This window comes from Folsomia candida, unplaced genomic scaffold, assembly GCF_002217175.1.
Source record: "Folsomia candida strain VU population unplaced genomic scaffold, ASM221717v1 Fcan01_Sc018, whole genome shotgun sequence".
Lineage (NCBI taxonomy): Eukaryota > Metazoa > Arthropoda > Collembola > Entomobryomorpha > Isotomidae > Folsomia > Folsomia candida.
This window is the reverse complement of record NW_019091210.1, coordinates 912461-927121: the sequence shown is the minus strand read 5'-3', so window position 1 is coordinate 927121 and position 14661 is coordinate 912461. Positions and strand designations below refer to the sequence as shown.

Sequence of the window (14661 nt, the reverse complement as noted above, 5' to 3'; positions counted from 1 at the left end):
AATTGTCCGAAAAGAGATCGCATGGTTTATTTGCGGCCCCAGCCTGAAAAATTGACACAGCCGTAAAATTCGCATGACTTTGACCTGATGTATCAGATCAAAACAAGCATGGCTCGTCATCCTGATGATGAGGCGTGCTGGTTTTAGTGACCAATCTGGAATATTATCAATTTCGGTGCTTTGTTGTTTTTTTTAGCAAATGCCTGCCTTAAGGATATTGAATAAGTATATTAAACAGATAAATGTACTTTTTAATGGAATTCTTTACTAGAAAAATCTACTTTAAAAACGAAAGGCTTAAATTTATTAGTATAAATCCTATTCCTGAAGTTGATGATGCATATTAAACTCTGGAGGAGAAGTATTCTATGTACACTCCGCGACAAAAGGTTAAAGGCACCCTGCGTCATGATCATATCCCTTGACCCCATGAACCATTGTCGACGAATTATATTTTATTTAGTAGCTAACTAATGTAAACAACTAATTAATACTGAAAATCTACCAATTTAATTCCCACAAGGGGAAAATGAGACAAATTCCAAAAATCTGAAAATTCATGCGCGTCAAAAGGTTGAAGGCACTTCGTAAAAAGCACACAAATTACTTTTTAAAAAATAATTTAGTAATCTCTAGTCATAGTTCCACTATGACTAGAGATGACTTCAAACGTCTATTTAGACAAGATTTAAACCGCTTAGTTATCTCAGATTCAGCTATTTTTCACCATGCCTTGACAATACCCTATTTTAAGTCATTTGCGGTCTTAAACTGATTACGATTTCTATGATAGTGCTCCCCGGAGATTCTCTATGATGCATAGTTCAGGTGACTTTACATGGTAATCCCAAATCCTTGTCTTTGCCACAGAAAACAAATCTTTCCTTAGCTTGGCTATGTGGATGCTAGCGTTTTCTTGTTAGAAAGTTCACCCAGGACTACCAAACTAATTCCCTTCATCAAAATATGTGTTTTTCAACATTTATTATAAGCGCATAGATTCGTTGCTCTGATGTATTAAACTGTGTCATTTTTTTCTTGGATCCAATAATCACCTATACCATCACGCTGCCTCATCGCATTTGAGGTTTTGAGACCATGATTTCCTGTTTGCGAAGATCAACCCAGTAGCTGGGTAACGCACATGGACCATGTCAATTGAACTTCTTCGTGTCGCTGAAAATAACTTTTATCTCATTATTGATCCAGGACATGTGTTCCTTAGAGAATTTCGGTCTAGAAAATTTGCGACTTTGCAACAACTACGTATTATGCCGATTTTCTTGTGTGCTAGGTGTGAGAAACTTTCTAAAACACGTTTAGCGGTTCGCATATGTCTAGTGACTCTTGCGGTAGTCGAAATCTCCGTCGCAATAAATAGTTTGGTAGTCTTGGGTGAACTTTCTAACAAGAAAACGCTAGCATCCACATAGCCAAGCTAAGGAAAGATTTGTTTTCTGTGGCAAAGATAAGGATTTGGGATTACCATGTAAAGTCACCTGAACTATGCATCATAGAGAATCTCCGGGGAGCACTATCATAGAAATCGTAAGCAGTTTAAGACCGTAAATGACTTAAAATAAGGTATTGTCAAGGCATGGTGAAAAATAGCTGAATCTGAGATAACTAAGCGGTTTAAATCTTGTCTAAATAGACGTTTGAAGTCATCTCTAGTCATAGTGGAACTATGACTAGAGATTACTAAATTATTTTTTAAAAAGTAATTTGTGTGCTTTTTACGAAGTGCCTTCAACCTTTTGACGCGCATGAATTTTCAGATTTTTGGAATTTGTCTCATTTTCCCCTTGTGGGAATTAAATTGGTAGATTTTCAGTATTAATTAGTTGTTTACATTAGTTAGCTACTAAATAAAATATAATTCGTCGACAATGGTTGATGGGGTCAAGGGATATGATCATGACGCAGGGTGCCTTTAACCTTTTGTCGCGGAGTGTATTTACATATCCCTCACAGATTTTTATGGTCTTAGCATATCTGTGTCCTCCAGGAAAGTGGTTTTAATCCAGGGCCCCATTTGCGCCCGCCACACCGCCTCAAAGATTCCAAAAACATGGCAAACCCCCTATTTTCATGAGCTTCAACTGTCACCAAAAATCCAATTTTGCTCAGGTTTCGAAAATTTTTGCGTTACTGCATGTGACCTTAGATGCGATATTATGTAATAAAAATCTAAACTCTTTCCATTTGAGGGTGGTGTAGTGGGTGCAAATGTGGTCAAAGAGAACCCAGTTTGGGACCTAAATATCCAAAGTGCATCGAATTCTGAGAGGGGCATGTAGAGAGCCACTCTTCCTCAGTAATATATAATCGATTAGTATATCCCTTATTCTTCCTTGTATGTAGGTACTTATTTATGCATCTCTTCTCCGTCATATTTCTAATATCTTGCTGGTATTACGAGCATGTACATAAAGCAAAGAGTTGGACTTCGCTGCACAAAATAGTGCACATTTCTTTATGCATGTACATTTGTCCTCTATCAATTTATACACTCAAAAATTCAATTTACTTTACTATTAATAAAATCCTTGATATATACCTCGTCCCGTTCGGGTAGGAAATTTCAATCATATTACCGAGAAGCAATTGACGTTTACAATTAAGGTAACTCAACAATTACAGAGAAATTTACAAGAGGCGCACATATCCCGCAACCCGGAAGACATGGCCGCTGCGGGCGCTCTGCTTCAAGCCTGTTTCGACCGGAGAAACTTTTTCAATGGGACTCGAGTGGAAAATACCATGCAGCGCATCATAAAAGACTACGTTGACGAAAGGAGCGGCAACTTCCCCGCGAAATTTAAAATTTACCAGTATCCACTCCTCCTCCCCAAAGGATCCGAAGGGGTCGAGGTCGCTGCCTACTACAAAAAAGCAGGAATCGCGGAAGACGCCGATTTCAACGCGCGCGCCGTTCGCGACTTCGTCTTCTCCAGTTACGCCTTCTCAATGCTGCGCAACTTCAGCCTCGCCAGTCTCTCGCTCGCCGCGGGGACCATGTGTCTCACGACCGGTGCGGACTACGTGGGATTCATCGATGATCCTCGTACTGGCGGGAATGAAGCCTACATAGCGGCAGTGATCGATACCACGAAAGTTATGGGGTCTCGGTTTGCCCCAGAAGTAAATGAGGTCATAAGCGTGACGGGATTCATGTACCACAAAGTAGACCTTTTAAGGAGATGTGAAGCGGGAAATATGGAAGTTCCCGCCCCCCTCGGGAGAAATCCGACCCCGCTGGAATACTATGAGTGTAGATGGTGGGACGGCGCATTTCCGGTCTACTATAAATTGGCCCTCGTCCTCAATGGAGGCGCTGGTGTTCCCGTGGATGAAAAATGGGCCCCGCTGGGAACCAGGATTTGTGCCTCGATCCGAAAAGCTTTCGACCTTCTTATCTGCTATAACGAACTGATCGACGTTTTCCATGACGTAATTTCTAACGAACCCATGAATGAGGTTCACATTGCGGGAAGATACGGTGGCATTACCGTCGTGCAAGATTTTGCCGCCGCTCTTTCTGCGTGTGTAGATGAGGTCGCGACTTGTCCCTGTATCGCGGGGGATGTCAGTCACGACTTCGCGACAGATGCTGCTATCGGTTCGTGTGCATGGTACGCGCATGTCCCGCATTATCGGGGATACACTCAACTGGTAGAGACGAGACATTTGACGAGTGAAAAGTACGCCGCGTTGGCTAGAAAGGCGAATCATGGCGCGTTCATAACTAGCGGGATGGCGCATTCGGGGGAGGTGAACGCACTGCAGGATAACGAGTGGAGCTCCTTGACGACGTTCGAGTCCCTTGATCCGTACGAGTCAGGGGAATGCAAGCACTGCGCCGTGATTTGCGGTTGGGTCGTTAACCGCTGTCTTTACCGAGACGATCGAAAAAGAAGGAGGCCGCGGTTAGAAAATTTGTCAGGGAGGCGGTACATTTGAATAGTGATACGGCGATGGATGGTTTCTTTGGAAAAATTGTGTCCATCTGCGCAGGTCACAAGGTGCCCGAGTACTTGGTCAGGCAGTGCGTCACAGCTGTGGAGGCCGCATGGAAAACGTTACGTGCCGCGGGTGAGGATATGCCGTTAGAAACGGTGGCGGCGTTGGTAGTGGAAAATCACGTCCGGTTGGATAAGGCCTTCATTGCGACGCATTATCATCGCGAAGCGTATATGCTGCGACGTGGGATAAGTGGCGCGTTGAGTCTGATGTTCGATAGGACAGATATGGCTCCGTATCCGCGCATTAATGACGCTGCGGTTTTTCATTCAGTTAACATAGCGAAAAAGGGTGGAGGAGGTAAGCGTGAAAAATAAAGAAAAAAAATTTGTCCAGATTTGTAGTTTAGTTTGAAGTTATACAGTTTGGAATGTTTATTATTTTATTGTCAACCTAATAAAAAGGATTATGATAAAATCCTGAATGCACTTCTTCCTTATTATTATGTACTGCTTGATTTGCGGATTTTTCCAGCCCACTGACCCCAGCCCGTGGGAGTCCAGCCCACCATTTCCAGCCCGTGATTTCCAGCCCACCAACTCCAGCCCTTAATTATCTCCAGCCGTAATTATTTCCAGCCCATAAATATCTCCTGCCCCAATACTAAATGAATATCAAAACGGGGTTTCCAGTATGCTTAGTCTTTGTGCCACCGGTTGTAGGTCGAATTGCATAATTTATTAGGGATAATGCAATATGGTATAATTTTTTTGGCATAAAACAAATTGGTATAATGGTACATAAGGGATAATTAAAAGAGGGACAATTATACGAAAATCAAACTTATATTTTGAATTAAATTAAAGCTGAAAAACCGAGTCGTCATCATGGGAGCCACACCCATGTACCCCGTTTTGGGTTATAGTGCAAAAAGCGCAGTCATTATGTACATATGGAGAGAAATGGAGCTGAAATTTGGCAAAGAGACTGCTGTTGACCACTAATAAAAGAATATGAAGTGAAATTGGTAAAATTTTTGTTTAGAGCGACCCTAGCGGGTGACCCATACCGATTTTTATAAATCGTCGTAAGAAGTTGAAATTCGGCAGGGTGATAGTGGATTTTCATGAAATAATATGAAGTCAAATATGAACAAAAAGTAACCAGAGGTACTAACGGGTGACCAACACCGATTTCTAAGAGTTTATACATTCAGCTCAAATTTAGTATAGAGTCGAAAAATAAATTGCAAATTAGAATATAGGAGGGTTGAATTTCAAAATTTTTGAAAAGAAAATTTTAAGAAACTTGAGTTTTCTAAGAAATCCTGGTTCGAGCTAAGCAAAGCTGTACGGATAGGTTTTTATAAACTGGCAGGAGATATTTATGGGCTGGAAATAATTACGGCTGGAGATAATTAAGGGCTGGAGTTGGTGGGCTGGAAATCACGGGCTGGAGTTAATCACGGGCTGGAAATGGTGGGCTGGACTCCCACGGGCTGGGGTCCCACACTGCGGCCGCCTTATGGTATGAAAAACCAGAAATTATTTTATGACTTTTTTTGAGCTATTTATGCATATGAGGTAGATTGGGGACGGATGACACAAATTACATGACTGTAATGCGACCACACCTCCTAGGGGAGGAGTTATCTCCATTTGACGGGGTGTGGCTTTAAAAACTATTGCATTCGATAGATCTTTGAAAGCTACCCCAAATTCATATAAATTACGACTACGTGAGACGCTTCATAGCCGAGTTATCGGTGTTCAAACATCGAAATTTTGTGTTTTGCGCCCATTTTGCGACCGTGTGGCGCCGTGCGCGACCTGATTTATGGGTTCCTAGATATCTCAAACGACGCTATCCATACTGGAGTGTCACCTCCAGCAAGAGGCTTCATGAGGTCACGCCTCGTTTGGCCGCAGGAATTTTTTGAAAATCGTCTAAAATATAGCCGAAATAGCCTAAATCTGCACACTAAAATATATTTGTGATGATTTATTTAAAGGTCGTAATGTGCATTCCTTCCCTGCTGCTAGCATTAAACCGAGTAAAGCCCGGTATATGGCTGAAGGGTGAGAGACTTGAGGACGAGGTCCAGCAGAAAAATTGTAAACGTTCGAATTTTCGTTAATAAATACAACGAAATATTTTTTAGTGTGCATATTTAGGCTATCTCGGCTATATTTTTGACGATTTTCAAAAAATTCCTGCGGCCAAACGAGGCGTGACCTCATGAAGCCTCTTGCTGGAGGTAACACTCCAGTATGGATAGCGTCGTTTGAGATATCTAGGAACCCATAAATCAGGTCGCGCACGGCGCCATACGGTCGCAAAGTGGGCGCAGAATGCAAAATTTCGATGTTTAGGGGCCGATAACTTTGCTCTGGAGCGTCGGACGTTGGTGTAACTTATATGAATTTGGGGTAGCTTTCAAAGATCTATCGAATGCAATAGTTTTCAAGGCCTCGCCCCCTCAAATGGAGATAACTCCTGCCCCAGGGGGTGTGGTCGCACTACAGTCATATAATTTGTGTCATCCGTCCTCAATCTACCTCATATGCATAAATAGCTCAAAAAAAAGCCATAAAATAATTTCTGATTTTTCATACCATAAGGCGGCCGCAGTGTGGGTCCGTGGGCTGGAGTCTTCCGCACACCGTACTGCTTTAAGGTGACTCTGGATGACTCACTGTCTCAAAAAATCTCGCAGCAAAAACATATGCACAGCGAGGCATAAAATTTTTGTCGATTCGATGGATTTTGAAATTTTATCCTGGTACCAGTGTCAAAAAATTGCAGGGAAAAGAAATACTCTCGAGTATTTACGCTGTTTCAAATGCATTATATGTGAAATCATTAACTTGTGTATAAGGAAGTAATGAGTTTAATGAGGATATAAATTATTTGTGATATTTGTTTACTAAATTTGTTGCATTTGGTAAAACTTTTGGGTGAAAATGCATGGGATATTTAGAAGTACATTTATCTACTGTTAAAAACAAATTGCATGCATGATACATGTATGGATAATGGCACCCAAGTGCATGCAAATTAAATTAGAATGAATCATTAAAGTTCTAATAATCGCTGTATACTTTAAGCTTGGAAATGTTTGTCATCTGACGAAATGTTTATTATGAAATCAGAAAAAAGTAAATAGAAAGTTCGTTAATGAGTTTGGTTGTCGTTGTAAATTTCAACCCCAACCAAATCCGTTGATCTGATTCTGATCAAAAAGCAATTTGTCAAGACGCATGTTCGTAAATATTATATTCTTACTGTTGGGGTAAAACGTCTTTATAAGATGGATATGTCCGTCTGTCCGTGCGTCCATGTTATAACTAAAGTTTAAACATAATGACTTGAAATTTGGAATATGCATGAATAGTTCTCATACAAAAACAAGGATCAAGCTCGAACACAATTATTATCCGGGGTGGGCAAGATAAGTATATATAAGAATCCCTTGTTTAGAGTATTTAGTTTATTCCTAAATATTCGAGAGATTATGCAGAAAAGTGAATTTTAATATAGTCAATTTCAACCAGATAGATAAAGAACAAATTCGCTCAAAATTTCCATAATGGTTTTTATTAGGTTTAAAATTGGAAAATGAACAATCCAAGCTCTACGATTTTAAAGTAAGCTAAAAACACGGATATGTTTTTTATCTATTGCTTACGTTTACCAGCTCCGCACTCTTTTGCCATCTTAACTGAATGGATAACCGCAGCATCGATAATGCGCGGATACGGCGCCATATCTGTCCGGTCGAACATCAAACTCAACGCGCCACTAATTCCGCGTCGCAGCGCGTACGCTTCTGGATGATAATGCGTCGCAATGAACGCCTTATCCAACCGGACATGATTTTCCACCACCTGTGCCGCCACCGTTTCTAGCGCCATGTCCGCTCCCGCGGCACGAAGTGTTTTCCACGCAGCCTCCACAGCTGTGACACACTGTTTGACCAAGTACTCGGGCACCTTGTGACCTGCGCAGATGGTCACAATCTCTCCAAAAAACCCATCCATTGCTTTCTCACCGTTCAAATGTACGGCCTCCCTGACAAATTTCCTAAGCGCAGCTTCCTTCCCTCTCCGATCGTCTCGGTACAGACAGCGGTTAACGACCCAGCTGCAAATCACGGCACAGTGCCTACATTGTCCGGATACGTACGGATCAAGGGACTCATACGTCGTTAAGGAATTCCACTGCTGATCTTGCAACGCGTTCCCCTCTCCCGAATGCGCCATCCCGCTAGTTATGAACGCGCCATGATTCGCCTTTGCCGCCAATGCGGCGTACTTCTCACTAGTCAAATGTCTCGTCTCCGCCAGCTGAGTGTATCCCCGATAATGCGGGACGTGGGCGTACCATGCGCTGGATCCTATGGCAATATCTAACGCGTAGTCGTGACTGACATCTCCCGCGGTACAGGGGCAGGTCGCAACCTCATCGACACATGCGGCTAATGCTGCGGCATAATCTTGCACGGCAGTAATGCCACCGTATCTCCCCGCAACGTGAACCTCATTCATGGGTTCGTTAGATTTAGCATCATGGAAAACGTCGACAAGTTCGTCGTAGCGGATAATAATGTCGACCGCTTTTCGGATCGAGCCACAAATCCGGGTACCAAGCGGGGCCCATTTTTCGTCGACGGGAACACCAGCGCCATCATTGAGGACGAGGGACAGCTTAAAGTAGACGGGCAAAGCGGCGTCCCACCATCGGCATTCATAGAATTCCAGTGGGGTAGGATTTCTACCGAGCGGGGCGGGAACCTCCATCGTGCCTGCTTCACATCTCGCTAGCAGGTCGGCCTTATGGTAAATAAATCCTGTCAGGGTGATGATTTCATTGATTTCTGGGGCAAAACGAGACCCCATAACTTTCGTGGTGTCGATTACTCCCGCTGTGTAGGCCTCCTTCCCTCCTGTACAGGGGTCATCGATGGACCCCACGTAATCCGCCCCGGTCGTGAGACACAGCGTCCCCGCGGCGATGGAGAGGCTGACAAGGCTGAAGTTGCGAAGCATCATGAAAGCGTGGATGGAGAAGTAAAAGTCGCGAACAGCGCGCGCGTTGAAATCTGCGCCTTCCGCGATTCCTGCTTTTTTGTAGTAGGCAGCGACCTCGACACCTTCGGATCCTTTGGGGAGGAGGAGTGGATACTGGTAAATTTTGAATTTCGCGGGGAAGTTGCCGCTCCTTTCGTCAACGTAATCTTTTATGATGCGTCGCATGGAATCTTCCATTCGTGTCCCGTCGAAGAAGTTTCTCCGGTCGAAACAGGCTTGAAGCAAGGCGCCCGCAGCGGCCATGTCTTCCGGGGTTCGGGATATGTGCGCCTCGCCGTACGGGATGTAGGGGGCCGGTCCGAACGCCAGGATGGGGTCAGGGTGCAACTTTATGGAGCGGAGTTCTCGGTCGACTTCAGCAATGCCCTCGCTGATGGAGGAAAATGCCCAGGCGCCGTCCTGCTCCACGTCGGAGTTCTTCGGGGCGGCGACTCCGCGAACGGCGGGGGATGGATTTTCGAGCCGTTTCATTATGATGTCGTAGACAGGTTTGTAGTTTGAGTAGGTGGACATTTTGTGAGGATCTATGGAAAACAGAAAAATATGGATGTTCAAGCAGTGAAAAATATTGAATAAATTTATTTGGAATTGTTTAGTCTTATAAGCTGGTCAGTACATTCAGCTCCTTTCTTCTCAGGGGTTCTAAAGCTGTTACATAGCAAAAATGACGAGAATCTGCATGGAGCATGCAAAAGTCAAGCGTAAAACGTGTTTTGTTAATAAGTTGAGATTTCGTCGCTACATATCAAATTAAATATGCACATTGTTTTCACGATAAAAAAATGCAATGTTTTACCAAAACTATAATTTCAAAGCAAAACTTTAATTTCTTCATAAAACGTATATTTTGATAAGTCTGTTGTAGTCTTGGTGCAGATTATCGTCTGTCGGTGGGTGTAACAGCCCTGGAAATTAAAAACCTGGGAAGTACGGAGCTCGGGATATTGTATTTTTTATAAAATATTATTAATAAATAAGTGGATTTTTTTACATATTTGTAGAATACGTTTTATAATAACTCAGTTACCTTAATTTTAACCTCTGCTGCTTTACATGGTAATACGCCTCGTTTTGTGGGATTGAAATGGCTTCCCGAAGTAGGTCGAGATTTATATATGGGATTTTATTCCTGGCAAAGTTAATTAGGTAAATTGTGGGTAATAGAAGACAAAGGTAGCACTTTCGTACGTGCAGCCTATTGGATACTGTGTCTCACTTCCCGCACGTGCTCGTAATAAGAGCATTAAAGATAGGAAATATTAACCCAATATTACCAATTTTAATATATTTTAACTTCATACATAAATAAAATATGATGTAATACATATTACTTAAGTAAATGTCGATTAGATATGCGCTACGTGCCTAAATACATACATTTTACATAAATGGAAGATATGTGTTACATGAAGTTATGTACTCTAAACTGAAGTTTATAGCTTAGCTATATATGTACTTAAAGTTTACAAATGATTTATACCAGAGGTCAGCGAGAACGAATTTGGTGGCTGCGACGGCGACGTCAATCATGAATAATTTTTCGGCGGCGAGGCCTGGCTCCAGAACGAGGAAATCTACATATGTATGCTAGCAGATTTTGACATTTGCGGCGGAAGTTTGGGGGACATATGGGAACATTAGCATAAGAGGAGGAAAAGGGGCTTATTAACACGGGAAGTCGGGAAGGATAGAATTTTTCTGAATTTCTGAGGGGGCAATGTCCACCGTCCCCCTGCTTCCGCCACCACTGGATTTTGATCAATGTATGTATGTAGCATCAATCGATCACAGTTTATGTAATCGGTATGAAATTTGTGAAAGACACGATCTCCCAATGCGAAGGTTGTACGGAGATTAATATATGTAGATATTTGCACACAAAGTGGGTAAAACGCGCCCGAAAAATTGACAAACTTTACACTGTCCAAATTTACTGCGCGTTTTCTCCTCTCGGGATGTAAATATCTGCATCAAACCTGCTGATTTGGATAGCAGCGTATCGTTTAAAAAATTAATATTTATTAAATTTGTGATCATAAACAACGATTGATATCGTTCAGCTTTAAGTAAAGCTAATTCTTTCCATTTATCGACATAAATATATTCAATTTGTCCAATTTATTGGTTAATAAAAACAACAGACCATATCTAGAAATTAATAATGTTATTGACATTAAAATACTACCAAATATTACTAAAATTAGCACCTCTCAACATTATAGTGAGTACTAAACAATTAAAATTAATACGCAACTTACAACCAATTTTGCTCTACCCTTTTCCAATTTAATTTCTACTACGTTCATATTTAGAGCATCAAAAGGTCTCGTTGGGCAATATTTTATATGCAACATTCATGCACATTCGTGTAATTTAATATGTAATTTTATCCTATTGTTTATGTATTACTGAGCATACGTAAATACGTAAGTAATTTATTTACGTACTTAAATAAGTATGACTGCGTCATATTTCAACCTTTGGTCATCGTCCAATGTTAGAAGTAGGGACATATTTATAGTTTCTTTGAGGTGGATTTACATACGCCGATCATGTGCGTATTTAATAAATAAGCTTTCAGGATAAATTTCGGAATAAATTTGTGAATATTAATCCATCAAAAGAATTTTAGTTGGCAAGTTACAATCCGTCGTAAGAATTCGGTAAAATGTTGCTCTGGTAAGAATTTCCAATTGATCGAATTTAAAATGTGATTTTTTGATTAAAATTCATTTTGATAGTTGTTATGTCCACCTGATTAACTCAAATACGTAGATTGTTTTACACAGATTAATCTAAATTACGAGATTCGGCTTAAATAAACATGCAATTCACACATTTTATTGCCTTATATAAATACAAACATCCGCGTGAAGGGCTGTAGTTCAAGCTAAATTTAATTTACGTTATACAAAATTGCAATCTGAAATTAAATACATTCTACTTCAGTAACTAAATAAAAGTACTGAACATATAACTTTGACATTAAGTGATTTCACTCCGATTCAATCGTCTTGTTCTTCCTCTTCGTCTTCTTGTTCTTCGTGTTTTTGTTTCCCCTCTGATGAACTTCCTGATGATGCTGTAAATGACACTTGAGCTTGAACGCCTTTTCACATAGTCCACACTTGAACCTCCTCACCTGAAATGTGCACAACATTTAGAAAAAGCTTATCCAACAATTGGGTAACATTGGATAAATTCTACTCAATTGTTCTGTCATTCTATTTTTTTCTTAACCTTAGCAAATTTTACACAACCTTATTTAGCGTATGTAAATATCTATATAGATTTCATTACTCGCAAAAATTAAGTGCGACCTTGCATAAAAAATGCGATCGAATTTTCCCCCCTACAGATTAAGTCAGGTCAAGCTACGCCCCCCTCCAAAATCGATCCCATTCTTTACGCTCGGCCGATGCACCAAAACTATGCAAATCAAAGACCTGAATGTGAACCATTCTCATGTGCCTGTCCAAGAGGCCCTTCACATGAAACTGTTTTGGACACTTGGAGCACAAAAGCATCACTGCCCCTGCTTTCGGATGCCAAAACTTTTGATGAATGAGCACATCCTCCTTTATCCGGAACGATTTGGGACATTGGTCGCAGAAATATTCAGTTTTCTCTGTCGGATGGTGACGTCGACAGTGTGATGAGAGTGTGTTTGGTGCACGGAACGCGATCCCACAGGTCGGGCATGGATAAGGCTTCTCGCCCGTGTGGATTCTTCGATGATAAAGCAAACCTCCGGAGCCAATTATCTTGGAACAGTCGAGACAATGAAATTTTTGTGTACCGGTGGCCGGGTCGATGATTGGGACAAATCCGGTCGGGTGAGTCGTTGAGGAGACTTGACTGGGGTTTTTATCCTTGACGGCTGGAAGATAAGGAGAGAAATTAGTAAAAAATATCCCCACTTTTTGAGCATGGATTAGTTTACATTGTTTCCGTTTTTTAAGGACCAGCTTTGTCGAGCCAGTGGTGGAGGGGATTTCAGTGGGGTTTTTATTGATGGCTGGAAGATAAGGAGAGAAATTAGTGAATATGTGTTCGATTTTTTAGTGGGAATAATTTACGTCTTTTCCGTTTTTTAGAGACAGGTTTTTGCCTGCGAGAGGGGGCAAATTCAGCATCAAGGGTATGTTCTTCGTCTGAGGAAGAGATTGAAGTTGGGATGTAGTCGTCATCGTCACAGTCGAAGGCGTCGTTGAGATAGGGTTCCTGTAATATCGTGTAAATTTCATTTTCAAGTTTGCATGCACGGATATTTTTAACCAATACTTTTCAACCGAGTTAACCTCATCATCGTGGTCATCGTCAAGGTTAGAGGCGTCACTAGGCGAGGGTTCCTGTGAGTGAGGGCAAGTTTTATTTTCAATGATACGTATTAAGTATCTTGACTATTTTAAACGAATCGAATGCGTTTTACTGATTCAGGATTTCTTACCACGTGGAGTTTCTTGGTGACGAAATCGATTTTACTCGGGCTGTCCATAACGTCACGTTTACCGGCCGCCGTCTTCGTGACGTTACGTGATCGGGACACAGCATTCGTATTTTTACTGCCAGTAAGATATCTACAAATTTCATCCAACTTTAATAACAATGTTATTATAACATCTTGCTACACCGGAAAGACGGACTTTCGCTTAATTACATATTTTGAAGTCTTACGTGGTTTTTATGTTGCTGCGACCTGGGCGCAATTTACTTCTTATGCTGGGAAGAAGTACATCCTTTCGGTTTGTGGGTTTTCGGCGAAGCGTCGTCCTCCTTTGACGGGGGGCCACCGCCACGTGGGGAGCAACGAACTCGAAATCTGGGAGAAAAATTTGTAAAAAGCGAGGACTTAAGTTATCGTAGATTATTTAGTACCCAAATTATGATCCTGGTTATCAGCAGGCTCCAATTCATCGGGTTGTTCAGTAATCGCGACATCCTTTTCGGTTGTGGCCGCGACGAGTTGGTATTCTTGACTTGAAAATTTGTCTTTCACCTCGACTTCGTCATCAATTAGGTCAACGTCACCGTTGTCGTGAGGGCTCGGAGCAGGGTCGCAAAGGTTAGTTTCGGATAATGGGTCCGATACGGCGCCACCGTCCTCGATGTAGGTCGCAGGGCTCAGCACAAGATTAGTTTGGGATAAAGGTTCCGATATAAACTCATCTTTCACCTCGATTTCGTCATAAATTATGTCAACGTCACCGTCGCCGATAGGGCTAGGGTCGCAAAGATTGACGTCAACGTCCTCGATGTCAGTCGCAGTGCTTAGCACAAGGTTAGTTTGAGATAAAGGCTCTGATGTGGACAGGGTCACAAAATCGGTAAAGTTCAAGGACAAAATTTCGTCAAGCAAATTCAACAGCCTGGTAACATTAGTGGGATTATCATCTGTAAATATTTAAAGTATTGTTTGTTCAAGTAAAATATTCTCTGCTGAAATTATGTAATTCAATTACCAAATTCGTCTTGATCAAGAATTACCCCAGCCCTGTTAACAATTTGGCGAATTCTTTGTTCACTCCGAGATATGGATTGTTTCAGGAATTCGATCTCCGCGGATAACTCGTTCGCATGACCTGGCTCCATGTCGCTGTTCTGTAAA

General features: G+C 41.7%; 1 protein-coding gene across 1 annotated transcript; it reads right to left on the bottom strand.

Moving 5' to 3' along the window:
• Positions 1-11244: 11244 nt before the first annotated feature.
• LOC118438015 (zinc finger protein 2-like) lies at positions 11245-14661 on the bottom strand. Its single transcript, XM_035857680.1, has 9 exons — positions 14516-14661; positions 13932-14447; positions 13731-13875; positions 13504-13633; positions 13355-13405; positions 13133-13277; positions 12997-13071; positions 12500-12933; positions 11245-12195 (listed from the first exon to the last, which is right to left on the bottom strand). Exons 1-9 carry the CDS (start codon positions 14643-14645, stop codon positions 12049-12051), a joined length of 1773 nt encoding a protein of 590 aa, XP_035713573.1. The 5' UTR covers positions 14646-14661; the 3' UTR covers positions 11245-12048.